Here is a 14,334-nt window from a genome sequence, read left to right on the forward strand (position 1 = left end):
GCCATCTAAGAACATAAGAATAGTCTTACTGGGTCAAACCAACAGTCCATCTAGTCCAGTAGTCTTCATTGTGGCCAATCCAGGTCACACTAGTACCTAGCAAAGTTAAATCCTCGTGCCCGCAGTGCTGTATGTTATTCTATAAAGAACGCCCATCCCAAAACTCTCTTTATCGAATACCATTCAGTGCTGTTTATTCCAGCACTGAATTCTGAATGCTGTTTACTGAATCCAGCCCAGGGTATGGTTTATGGTTTGACTTTAATATACTGCCTTTTGTGGATAACATCAAGGCAGTTTACAATAAAAATAAGAAGTTCGAAAGAAACTACAATGTAAATAGGAAAACAGAGAAATAGATGTGAAAATTAAGTAGATAAGAGTAGGGGAGATAAGAGGGAAGGTGCTGCTGACTGAGGGGAAACGGTGACTGAGGATAAAAGTGGTCAGTGAGAATGTTTCAAAGGCAGCCGACAACAGATGTGTCTAAGCCACACACTTGACGTCAATTTACAAAGGCATAGGTTTCCTTAGAGCAGGGGTGTCCAATGTCGGTCCTCGAGGGCCGCAGTCCAGTCGGGTTTTCAGGATTTCCTCAATTAATATGCATGAGATCTATTTGCATGCACTGCTTTCAATGCATATTCATTGGGGAAATCCTGAAAACCCGACTGGACTGCGGCCCTCGAGGACCGACATTGGACACCCCTGCCTTAGAAGAAGGGCCGCACACAGATTAGGACCTACTATTTGTATGGGTACTTTTTCTATGAGAAAAAAAACGTGCATGCTTAGAAATCCAGATGTATGTATCTAAGTGCATTTTCTGCCCCAGCCCTGTCCTCAAATACACCTCCCTAATACACACATTTACTCATTTTCAAAAGCCCCATTCTTGTATAGAAATTCCGGTTTTATGGATGGAAATACCTTTGTCAAGTTCCCTCACACAAATTGATCCCTTGGAAGTACCTAAATCTGCTTACCCTCCTGACCTACCTCTGGCAGGTGGCTGCACATGATAGGTAATATCATTAATGATGAATTTGAAGTTGTTCCTCAGCAAAACATCCATCATTGTACCAGAAGAGACCTTAGTGCCATCTACAAAACAAAAACATGGTTGCTTTGGAAAAAAAATATACAACCCCCTCCTGCATATACTTTTGACCAATTTACTTTAAAATAACACATACATTTTCATGAAAATTCAATTTTTTACCAGAGGCAACCATAGCAGTAAATAAGGTAAGCAAATCTTAAGTATCACTTCAGTGTCTCTTTCACACAAGGAATACCACTGCTGCCAATGTCAGTCCACTCAGACTTGGAACCAGGGGCGGACCGAAAGTGATCTGGGCCCCTGGGCGATAAAAGTCAAGTATCATGGCCCTCTCCCACCCCCACCTAGCCTCCTATCCAACTGAGATCACTATCATAATGTTTCTAAACTTTAATAAAAATGTATTATAGATGTATACAGTCATTAAATTATGCTAGACTTGAAAATGTAAGAATATAAGAGTTCCTATCAAAACAAATCCACTCCGATTTGATTTCTCTCTAAACACATTTACTAAAACACTCCAAATGATGGTAAAATACGCTTAAAAATATTTATATTGGTTTTATCATTATGCATTAATTTTTATTATTGAAGAGCCCTCAGTCATTGATACCTGGCTTCCGATTTTAGCTCAGATATTACTTGATCAAAATGCTTTCAGAGAAAGCACTTATAGCATCTCAAACAAGGTTCAATAACATTCACGGACTCTCAAAGTTTATTTTTTTAAAATATTAAAGTGTAAATACCACACCTTATTTGTGCTAGTTCAATAATAGTACACTCAGAGTTGCCATACTGGTACAGACTGGGTCAATCAAACCCAATATCCTGTTTCAACAGTTGCCAACCCAGGTCACAAGTATCTGGCAAGATCCCAAAAAGTAAAATATTTTATATTGCTTATCCTGGGAACAAGCAATGGATTTCCCCAAGTCCATCTTAATAATGGCTTATGGACTTTTCTTTTAAGAGGTCATCTAAAACCTTTTTTAAAACCTACTAAGCTAACTGCTTTTATCACATTCTCTGGCAACGAATTCCAGAGTTTAATTACATGTTAAATGAAAAAATATCTTCGCTGGTTTGTTTTAAATCTACCACTTAGTAGCTTCATTGGGTGCCGTCTAATCCTAGTATTTTTGGAAAGAGTAAATAAGCGATTCACATCTACCTATTCCACTCCACTCAATATTTTATAGACCTCTATCATATCTCCCCTGAGCCATCTCTTTTCCAGGCTGAAGACGCTGATCCCTGCAACCAGGATGGAGCTTGCTCTACATTTGGATACTGATGCGGGCTCTCCCTAAAGGGAAAAAGTCATGCCCAATGGCCAGTAATGAAGCTGTGCTCCACATCCAAAGACGGAGCTGCATCTGACTACCGGCTACTCAAAATCCATGAAGCCGAGGTCCCTGAATCCATTAAATGCAAGGACCCAATGACCAAATAAGGAGTTGGACTCCAGAAACAACACTCAGCACCATACAGAGATGGAGCTAAGGTTCACATCCCAAGCTGAAGCAGTGCCCAACAATCAGGGATGAAATGACACTAGCAAACCAAAGATAAAAGAAATGCCAGCCCCAGAGACAAAACTGGATCTCATTGAAGAGACATACTGAGTCATAGCTTCCCCTCATTGAAAAGAGAGACAGCCCCAAGAGGGATAAGGACAGTGACTGGGCTACACTGAGCCTGAAGCTTGGAATAGGTACCAATACCCCTCCAGAACTGGAGCTGTGACTCTGCCATAAGGGGAGATGCACAATGCCTGGAAACCTTATAAGACAAAACAAGGGCATTACACTTAGCACCTGAAGGCGGGAAAACAAAAGGCCAAACAGTAGCCAGGCAGAAGAGATGACAATCCAGGGATGTCTCAGCAAAACTGAGAAGCCACTTCAACCAAAGAGGCATAAAAGGGAGCCAATTTGAGAATGCAATGCACCTGCACCAGAGCCACAGGCCCAGCACTGAGTACCCTCACAGTGCAACTAATCTGGAGAGCACATGCCCCTAACCAGGAGAAGCAGAAGAGAACCCCCTTAATCCAGAATTGAAGACCTAAGTGAGTAAAGTGTCAGGACCAAAAACCTGGGATGGAGGGCATCCATCACCACCTCTGCTGCCCAGATAGACAGAAAAGCCACCATAGCTGAGCTCCCACAAGTGCAGGGGAAATAAATTTCCCTCCCCCTTGCAGGTTTTTATTTATTTATTTTTTTTTAAAGACCTGGGAAAAACCCAATCCCAGACCTCCACAGAAACACCACCGGCACCTCCACAAACAGAGGAAGGCCATGCTGAGCCTAACTCCCACTGACATCCTGCAATGTAGAGAAAATGGTGCGATTTGTACAGCGGTCCGCGTTCTGACAGGAAGGCTTGAGCTGGAGATCCAGACAGAAAAGCGATGCGCAACTAAATAAAGGCAGGCCCAATACAAACACATCCACAGGATGAGAGGATCGGGGACTACTGAAGCACAATTCCGATGTTGAGCAGCGCTGTCCTAGACAGGAAGGGACCAAGACTAAAAAGAACACTGCCATTCTCCTAATGCTCTCGCCCAAATCCCAGTGATCCAGAGAGGTGTGCGGCTCAGATCTTTTTCCTTTTTTTTATTAATAAATTGGCTGCCACCAAGAAAAACACTGCAGGAAAAAGAAAAACACCAATGCACTGCAGGAAACTGAAGGCCATGGAGAGATCCGGGAGAGAAAACCAAGAGGTAAGAAAATTACTTACCCTTGCTACAACCAGAGTGGGTCCTCAGTTCCCTAGAAGGAAGGTTCCCTGTCCAGCTGGGTAATACTGCTGTCTCCCCTGGGGTTTAGTTCTTCACCTTCCCTTGCTGCCCTTTTTTTACTTTTAAGGGAGGAGGGGAAGAAGGGAGAAAGCCACCAAGGAGGTACCCCGGTATTGACCTGGCACCATTAGATGTACCCCAAGTTAGGTACCCCAAAACCTAAGTTCCCCTGCTCACAGAGTTAAAAAATTTAGAACAGGAGCTAGTTCATAGATGAATTCATGAGCATGGGATATGAACCATCTATCTGCCTGCTGGAGACAGAGAATACTGGCTTGCCAGAAGTGTACCACCCATATATGACAAAGCCCAGTTTTGGTGTTCTAATCTAATCTTCTATTTGTGTGTCACTCATAGGCGTAGGCTCTAGGTGACTTACAGAGAGAAGGAGATGAAGGGGGGGGGTCCTAGATAGGGGAATAGGGAAGACTTGAAGGAAGGTAAAGGGAAGACTTGAAGGAAGGTGGCTGAATTGAAGGAGGGAAATTGAAAGATTCATGTAGGTTCATTTGATGAAGAGAAGAGCTTTCAGTTTCTTCCGGAATAAGGTGTAGCTAGTTTCTATTATGATAGTTTCAGGGAGGTCATTCCAAGTTTTTACACCAAGGAAGGTTAGTATAGAATGAAAAATACATCTAATGGAGATTTTTTGTCATTGGCAGATTTAGTTGAATTCTATTGAGGATTCTCCTAGAGGTAAACCAAGCCATTGAGAATAGTTGGATAAGGGGGGCAGCTGAGTTTCCATGAAGCATGTGTTTGATGCATGATATTTTGAAGTTTATCCGCAATGTGATGGGTAGCCAGTGCAATTATTTGATGAAGGATGAGATCAAATTGTATTTCTTTAAGTTGAAAATTAGTCTAACAGCTATGTTCTGAATGAGCTGCAGTCTATGGACTAGAGGAGTGTTGATGCCCATGTAAGCGGAGTTACAATAATCCAGTTGAGACAAAATCATCATCTGTACGATCAGAGCAAAATGGTGCTGATGAAAGTATGGCTTAGTGAGTCTTAGTTGTCGCATGGTGTTCTCTATCTTCACCTGCTGGTTGATGGTCATAACCCACTTGTTTCTGGATTCATTTGCTGCTGCCCATTTGACCTATTCCCTCGGATCCAACCTTCACTGTCTCTTTCCCATGCTCAACTCTCTACTAAAGGTACCCTAACCTTTGACTCTTCCTTTGCTTTCTCCTCAGACCATGGCTGAGTACTTTCATGAGAAAGTCCATAACTGTCATCCCCTCTATCTGCCACTCTCCACTGTGACTGTACCCGTCGCCTTCAAACATGCCATAGTTATACCACTTCTGAAAAAAAAATAAAAATCACTGGACCCTACTAGTGCTGCCTGATTCGCCAATTCGAATCAATTCATTGATTCACTTTGGTGAATCGATTCTTTTTTTTTTTTAATCGGGCTCACCGATTCGTTCAGGTCTCCTAAAGTAGGAGTGGCAGCACTGCCTTTTGCTACTTCTACTTTAGGGGCAGCACTGCTACTTCTACTTTAGGGGGCGAAGGTCAGTCATGAAGTGCTACATAGGCACTCTTTGTAGCATCCTCCAGTTTCCCCCAGCCTCCCAATCTCACTTTCAGCTAATTAGGGCAGCTTGCAGAGGCTGCCTGCCCTAATTATACTTGAATATAACTAAGAAGCATGTTCAAGCAGAAATTAATATGACACCACCTGTAGAACATCAGAAATTGGATTTAAATAATATCTCTGCAATTTTGGAAGAGTCAGTCTCAGATCCAACAATAGGTCCACTTTGATAGTCTCCTTCATATTTGAACAAGATTTGAATAACGTATTGAAATTATATTTCCGCAATTTGAAGATTTCTTTTTATGCCTGCATGTTCCACCCTTCTTTGTAGTGTCCTCCGGCTTCCCCCCTGACCTCCTGGTCTCACCTTCAGCTAATTAGAGCAGCCTGCAGAGATTCGCGGGTGCTGTAGCAATCTTAGCAGGCTGCCATCGTCCTCTGCAGCACGTTCCCTCTGCCGCGATTCCGCCTCTGACATCAGAGGAGAGGCGGAACCGCAGCAAGCGCCTCTCTATGACACTGTGTTTCCACTTTCAGAGTTAGCTTGAGGAAGATGTGGTGCAGGCTGTGCTCAGCTTTCAGGAAAATTACATTGCTCCCACTGTTTTCTTGAATATATGTCTATACTAAATATAGTCCAATTTTATGGAGTGAAAATTAGCAGTTGAAGGCCCTTGGATAATTAGAACCCACTTCCTGAAAAATTAAGAAGTCATGATGGAGAGTAGCTAAATAATAAAAAAGAAAAAAAAAATAAAGAGCCCTGGATCAATGCCCACCTGAAAAGCAACCCAGATGGTTACAAAAAAGCACCTGTCAAAATCTATTGGGAGAAATTATTTTTTTTTTTTTATTTAATAAAAAACCAAAATGTAGCATCTTGCAAAAGTGTCAGTTTTGAATAGTAGAAGATGAGAGCCAAAATTAGGGATTGTCAGCTCTACTTAAGCTCTGGAATCACCTTAGATTATTTAAAATAAAAAAAAATCATCTTCTTAAAAGGGAAATAAAAACCTCCCATTCCATTTTAAAATGAGACAGAATGAAAAATATCCAGATACTTTACCCTGAAGATGTGAACGACATACAATGGGTGATTACTCTTTGGTACTGAAAACCCTGCCAGACAGCAAAATGACCAGATATATTTCTAATGCATCCCCACACAGCGAGGCAGAGCACTGCGATACCTGACTATTGTCAGCCCTGAGTAATGCTGACTGCTATACCGAAGTCTGATTTAAGACCCTAAATGACTGCATTTACCCCAGCACTATAGCTGTTTGTTAATTTGAGCTGACTGCACTGTACAATCTAGTGTGATAAATCAACACCTCTCATAGTAGCACTGGCAAATTTCAAGATACTATTTATTGAGAACAGCAGGTGAAAAGCTATTTGCTTTTTATTTTATGTCGGCTGAAATACCAGAAGTTATTTCATTGTATAGGCAGTGCTGGGACACTGCTTTTGAACTATGGATTGCCAAGTTGCCCCCCACATAATCTTAGCCAAGTCTGTCGTGCTAATCAGTGGTTCTTAAAAACCTCGACCATTTTAGCTTAAAACCTTTTTTGGCGGGCCAAATCTCTGCAGCTGCCAAGCTAAAAAGAGAGTGGCACTGTCTCCAGTAATCATAGACATCATGTATTCCTTAAAGCAGCTACAGTAATTAGGAAGTCCTTAATAGGAACTACCACTGTGACCACCTACAGAGAAAAAAAAGCTACCTTTCAATTATATAGCTAGAGGGGCGAGGGACATTGCAGGAGATAGCAGCTCATTAAGCCACAGCTGTTTGTACCTCTGCAGCTTCCGTATAACCTACATGCTTCATTGTTTATACACCCACCCCTCCCCCATTACTACCCAGTCAGACGGATGTCTGTGAATTCACTTCTACATATCAGCTTTTCATTAAATTTGTTTTGGATTTAGCTTACATCTTTTTAGTGGTAGCCAAAGTGAGAGTCACATTCAGGCACTGCAGGTGCAGTATTTTCTTATTCTCAAGAGGGTTTGTACTTGAAGCAATGATGGCATAAGTGACTTGCCCAAGATCACAAGGAACTGCAGTAGGATTTAAATCCTGGCATGCCTGGTTCTCTCAGTCTGCTGCTCTAACTATTGGGCTACTCATCCACAGTCATTAATACACTCTTAACTCAAAGGCCACCACTACTCATCTATCCTCATATAAAACATTTCAAACTCCACCGAGTGGTCAGTCCACAAAAAAAAAAAAAAAAAAAAAAAAAATCCACTCTATTCACTCTTAATTTTCTTTCAGTCACCAAAATGTAAAGCATTACCGGATCGTGAGAAGAGTCCACTATGATCAGATCTAAACCCGATATCACTATCCCCTTGTCTGGCATTTTATTCAACTTATCTGATTCTAAATCCACATGTACTGTATATTCAGGTGCACAAAGCAAACCTGAACTTTCTATTGTAGCCTCTGCAGACGGAAGCATAAATCTATGCAGTGCCCTATGTATCAACAAAAGCCTTAGCTTGTACGAGACAGACACTTTAAATCAATATGAATTCCATTTCCTCCATTAATCTAAGAGGGCACCATTTACACACACAAAAACAAAACAACAACAAAAATATATATATATATATCTTGGCTTCCTAACGTATAACAGATCCTCTTTTCTGCAGGAAATTATTCTTGGATTTTGATTTTAGTGTGTGTGTGTGGGGGGGGGGGGGGTTGGGGGGAGGTTGATGTTTGTTTTTTTAGATATACGAGGGCTGTTCAAAAAATGCTCGTATTCAGATACAACAATCTTATACTAATCTCCTTCAAAGTAGTCCCCTTGGGCTGCCACACACTTCTTCCAACGGTTCTGCCACTGTCGGAAACAGTGCTGGAACACCTCTTTTGAGATTGCTCACAACTGGTCTATCGCATTCTGCATGATGTCTTCTCTTGACTGAAATCTGGTCCCTTACAGGGGTATTTTCAGCTTGGGGAAAAGCCAGAAGTCACACGAAGCCATGTCGGGAGAGTAAGGAGCCTGAGGAATCACAGATATGTTGGTGTTTGGCCAGGAAACTTCGTGTCAAATGTGAAGAATGGGCAGGTGTGTTATTATGATGCAGCTGTCAATTGCCCGCTGTGTCTCACAGCGTTACAAAGGCGATTCAGAACATCTTGGTAGTACGTTGTCAAATGTGACTTGGACAACAGGACATGGACTGAAACTGAGGGGCGACAGGCCCAGGACAAATGTCAGGAAGTTCTGTTTCACACAGCGAGTGGTGGACGCTTGGAATGCTCTCCCGGAGGAGGTTGTGGCGGAGACCACCATTCGGGGATTCAAGGGCAAGTTGGATGCACACCTTCTTGCGAATCACATTGAGGGATACGAGTAAACAAGGTATTCATCAGGAACACCTAGCTTAGCCTTCGCGTGCGCGGGTCGCCGGTATAGATGGACCTAAGGTCTGATCCGGTGAAGGCATTTCTTATGTTCTTACCCCTTGGTGATGGTTGTGCGTTCTCGTGATGAACCACGCTACTGGAGTCAAAGAAGACTGTCAGCATGACTTTGACAATGCTGCGGACCTGCCTTGCTTTTTTTGGCCTCGGGGATATTGAATGCTTCCATTGTGATGACATCAACTTGGTTTCTGAGTCGTACCCATAAACCCAGGACTCATCGCCAGTGATCACTGTGCTGAGAAAGTTGGGATCACTGTTCACAGTCTCCAGCATGTCCTGTGCAATCTCCAAACTGATTTGCTTTTGCTCAATCATTAGAAGCTTTGGCACAACCTCGCTGAAATTCTCCTGAAGTCCAAATCCTCAGTCAAAATGGAATGAACAGATCCAATGCTGATACTCACCTCGACTGCAAGTTCTCTGATCATGATTCGACAATCCTGCATCACCAGGGTCCTCACTTGGTCAATGACGATCTATTTTCTGGATGTTGAGGGCCTACCAGAACGTGCTTCATTTTCCACTGATGTGCGGCCATCTCTGAAGCAGTTGTACCACTCCTTTATCTGTGGGTTGCCCATTACTTCATCCCCAAAGGCCTGTTGAATCTTGTGGATCGTTTCCACTTGGGAATCGCCAAGTTTTACACAAAATTTAATGCAGTAGCATTGTTCAACTTTTCTGTCATTTTGTTAAAAACGAAAATCTGACGGCGCTCACTTACACTTCCTCACTCATCAGTGGTCTGCTGGCGACGGACAGTTTCTGTAGGCAGGAAAAAAATTTAAGCATGTGCATTAGGGTCACCTACATACGTGCACCAAACCTAGCTTTATTTGTTTATGTAAGAAAAATTAAGGTCTGATACTCTTTGAACAGCCCTCGTATATTAAATGCCTTTCCAAATTAGAGGAAAAGGCGTTTGACAAGGTTCCGCATGAACGACTACTTTGAAAATTTGCGAGCCATGGAATCAAGGCTGGTGGGTAAGAAACAGAGAGTGGGGTTGAGTGGACAATACTCGGACTGGAAAAACATCACGAGTGGAGTGCTAGAGGGTTCGGTGCTTGGACCCGTGCTCTTCAACATATTTATAAACGACCTGGAAATTGGTACGACGAGTAAGGTGATTAAATTTGCAGACGATACAAAGTTATTCAGAGTAGTGAAGACACAGGGGGATTGCGAAGACCTGCAACATGACATAAACACGCTAGAGAAATGGGCCGCGATATGGCAAATGAGGTTTAACGTGGATAAGTGTAAGGTGATGCTTGTCGATAACAAAAATCTTATACACGCCTACAGGATGTCCGGGGCGGTACGTGGAGGGACCTCCAAGGAAAGAGACTTGGGAGTACTGGTCGACAAGTCGATGAAGCCATCCACACAATGTTTGGCGGCGAACATAATGCTAGGAATGATTAAGAAGGGGATCACAAACAGTTCGGAGAAGGTTATCATGCCGCTGTACTGGGCCATGGTATGCCCTCACCTGGAATACTGCGTCCAGCACTGGTCGCCATACATGAAGAAGGACACGGTACTGCTTGAAAGGGTCCAGAGGAGAGCGACTAAAATGGTTAAGGGGCTGAAGGAGTTGCTGTACAGTGAGAGATTAGAGAAACTGGGCCTCTTCTCCCTTGAAAAGAGGAGACTGAGAGGGGACATGATCGAAACATTCAAGATAATGAAGAGAATAGACTTAGTATTAGGATTTTTTATATACCGCCTATCAAGGTTATCTAAGCGGTTTTTACAATCAGGTACTCAAGCATTTTCCCTCTCTGTCCCGGTGGGCTCACAATCTATCTAACGTACCTGGGGCTATGGAGGATTAAGTGACTTGCCCAGGGTCACAAGGAGCAGCGCAGGGTTTGAACCCACAACCCCAGGGTGCTGAGGCTGTAGATCCAACCACTGCGCCACACACTAGATAAAGACAGGTTGTTCACCCTCTCCAAGGTAGAGAGAACGAGAGGACACACTCTAAAGTTAAAAGGGGATAGATTCCGTACAAACGTAAGGAAGTTCTTCTTCACCCAGAGAGTGGTGGAAAGCTGGAATGCTCTTCCTGAGGCTATTATAGGAGAAAACACCCTCCAGGGATTCAAGACAAAGTTAGACATTTTCATGCTAATCCGGAACGTACGCAGGTAGGTCTAGTCTTAGTTAGGGCACTGGTCATTGACCTAGGGGCTGCCGCGTGAGCGAACTGCAGGGCACTGGTCTGACCCAGCAGCGGCAATTCTTATGTTCATATAGGTACAGTGTATTGCATGCTCACTATAACTTACAATCTAAGGCACCACTTCCCAAACTTTCTTCCAACATTGTTTGCCTCCTACCTCTTCCATCACATCTTTAGTGTATGCATTGGTGGGTCCTCCTCTGCTACTATCCTGCTAGTGGTTGGCATATCCCAGGGTTCTGTCTTAGGACCTCTTCTTTTCTCTTTCTGCATCTCTTCCCTCGATGCCCTTATTTCCTCCCATGGCTTCCAATATCACTATATGCTGATGACTCCCAGATCCACCTTTCTACACCCAAAATTTTATCTAAAGTCCAAGAAAAAGTCTTACCCTGTCTGGTAGACATTACAGCCTGGATTTCTCACTGCCACCTGAAACTAAACATGTCCAAGACTGAGCTGTTCCTCTTTCCTCCTAAACCCTCTGCTCCTCTCCTCTATTTTCCATTTCTGTAAATAATACTGTTATCATTCCAGTCTCCTCTGCTCGCAACCTTGGGAGTCATCTTCGACTCTGACCTCTCATTTTCTATGCACATCCAACAAACTGCTAAAGCTTCTATCGCTACAACATCGCCAAAATTCACCCCTTCCTCTCTGAGCACAATACCTGGATCCTTGTTCGCTCTTGTAACCTCAAGCTTAGACTACTGCAATTTATTTTTGAATAATCTCTCCCCCCTGTGGTCAGTGCAAAACTCAGCTGCATGACTTATCTACTGCCAACCTCTCCTCAGATCACATCATTGGTTCCCTATCTACCTTCACCTACAGTTCAGGCTCCTATTACTAACCTACAAGTGTGTTCATGCCGAAGCCCCTGAGTATGTCTCTGATCTCTCCTCCCAAGTATTCCGTTCCTCAGATAAGCTGCTTTTATCTTTACCCTTCTCCTCCACTGCCAATTCCAGACTTCGTTCCTTTCATCTAGTTGCTTCGTATGCCTGGAATAAATTTCCTAAATTCATCTGTCACGCCCCCTTCCCTTGTTTAAAAACATACTGAAAACCCACCTTTTTGAGTAAGTCTTCAACTCATAACCCTACTCCCCTCTCCCACTGCTCACCAACCTAGCATCGTGTTTGTCTGTCTTGTCAGTTAGATTGTAAGCTCTTTCGAGCAGGGACTGGTTTCCTTTGTGACTCTGCTTAGCGTTGTGTACATCTGATAGTGCTCTAGAAATAATTAATAGTAGTAGTAACACCACTTCCCAAACTTTCTTCAAACATGACTCCATTTTAGCACCTGAAAATTCATGTGAACCCAGATAATGGAACCAAAATAGCAGATCTTCATCCCTCCCTAACCCAATTCATCCTAACGCCCACTCATCCAAAGCAGGAACACAGTAGCAAGAGTGGTGGCAACTGAATCAGTAGTTAATGCAGGTGTCCATGAGTTAGCATGCACTCACAGATCCCAATATTCTGTATGGGTTTACAGTTTAACATAAAATCTAACCATGATGGGCTGGAGGCCTTTAACATTCACTGACTCACAGGCCTTGTACTGACTGTCACTACTGGGCCTAGGTCAGTAGCCCTGTTTCTGTGACCCCGTTTGGAGTCTTGGTCTTCAGTCTGAAAGCCCAGGATCTAAGATTTTGAACCTAAAGCAATGGAGGATTAAATGATTTGCCGTAGATTGTAAGGAGCAAAAAAGGGGGGGGGGAGGGAAGCAATATTTGAACTCCATCTTCCATGGTTTTTGTCCTAATTCTGTAACTATCACAGCAAGGTATAGGATTCATCTCATGCCTGCTTTGCAGAAAACAAGAATGCTGCAGTGTGCAATTAAAATAAATCATTCAAAAATTCCAACATTTCTTTCAGTGTTTCTTGATATACCACCTAACGGGGGTCAATCTGGAGTGGTCCCATGCAGTCCATTCTTGAAACATACCTTCTAGAGCAGGGGTTTTCAACCCAGTCCGCAGGATACATCCAGTCAGGTTTTCAAGATATCCACAATGAATATGCATGAGATAAATTTGCATGTAGTGGAGGTAGTACATGTAAATTTATCTCATGCATATTCTTTGCAGGTAGCCTGCAAACCTGACTGGCTGATTGTCTCAAGGACTGAGTTGAGAACTCCTGATCTAGAGCAGGTTTCACCCAAGAGCAGTCAAAGAAAACACGGCAATCCATTTCAGCTCGCACACCATGGAAGAAAAAAGTGAAACATTATTGTCACAGTAATGACCTTAAATGATTACTGTTTCATTATTTCATATCAATCTGATAGATAGCAATGTTTGGAAAGTGTGAATACATGTTTACTGAGCCGGACTTATTTCTGTATTAGACCAGCTCTGGGATAGTATGGTCTGTTCTGGAAATGGCATAAAATACAGAAGGTGATTACAAATATGAAGAGGACAGGGAGATTAAAAAAAAAGCAGCATAGTACAAAGAACGTTGGAAAAGGGATCTTCGGATTACTTTTACTGACCAGCAATGGAAGCAAAGTCTTTCTAGTTTGCTTAGGGTGTCTGTTGATAGTTCTTTACGAGAAAATGGACATAAAAAGCTGTTTCGTTGGTATTATACACCAGCTCGTATTCAAGCATGGTTTAGCCTGGGTGATGGGGATTGTTGGCGAGACTGTGGCAATTGTCACCATAGCTATTGCTAGCAATCAGCATTTTCAGTTGGCATAACTAATGTCAGCAAAGGCCTATGGGAAATTATATCAATCTGACTCTGGCATGTGAATGCAGATAGACCCTGAGTGCACAGAATTCACAGAAAGCAGCCCTAAAAGACGGTTTCAACTAGCCCTGATTAAATCATGATTAGCTAAAAGGTGTTAATGTGTTAATGTCTGATTAAGAGGGTGCTTAGGACAATGGGTCCAGGTGCACAGATAACTAAAGTTAATCAGAAACTATTGTCAGAGACATACTGGAAATCACATATGAATGCAGTCTATTATTATTCTGTCTAGCACAAGTTTACTAAGGAGGGGGAGATTTAACTTCTATTGAAGCTCAATAGTTTTCTATATTCAGAATAAGATTCAAAACTATAAAAGCCTCCTCTCTGCAACACACTTTCATCTATCTTTCTTTCTCTCCCTCTCTGGCCAATTTCTGGAATCCGAAACTTAGACCATCACCCCATCCCCCTTTCTCTCTCTCTCTTGATCTCCCTGGAACTTCAGACTCTCTGTCTCTCTTTTCCTCTGAAC

General features: G+C 42.8%; 1 protein-coding gene across 3 annotated transcripts in view; it reads right to left on the bottom strand.

The window, feature by feature from the left end:
• MCUB (mitochondrial calcium uniporter dominant negative subunit beta) overlaps positions 1 to 14,334 on the bottom strand; it is a 107,068-nt gene that overhangs the window by 11,551 nt on the left and 81,183 nt on the right. For all 3 annotated transcript variants that reach the window (XM_033956150.1, XM_033956167.1, XM_033956159.1), the window contains exon 4: positions 1,000 to 1,104. In XM_033956150.1, coding sequence (XP_033812041.1) covers positions 1,000 to 1,104 — 105 coding nt within the window. The remainder of the gene's footprint in view (positions 1 to 999; positions 1,105 to 14,334) is intronic.

Source organism: Geotrypetes seraphini, chromosome 1 (assembly GCF_902459505.1).
Source record: "Geotrypetes seraphini chromosome 1, aGeoSer1.1, whole genome shotgun sequence".
NCBI classification, from domain to species: domain Eukaryota; kingdom Metazoa; phylum Chordata; class Amphibia; order Gymnophiona; family Dermophiidae; genus Geotrypetes; species Geotrypetes seraphini.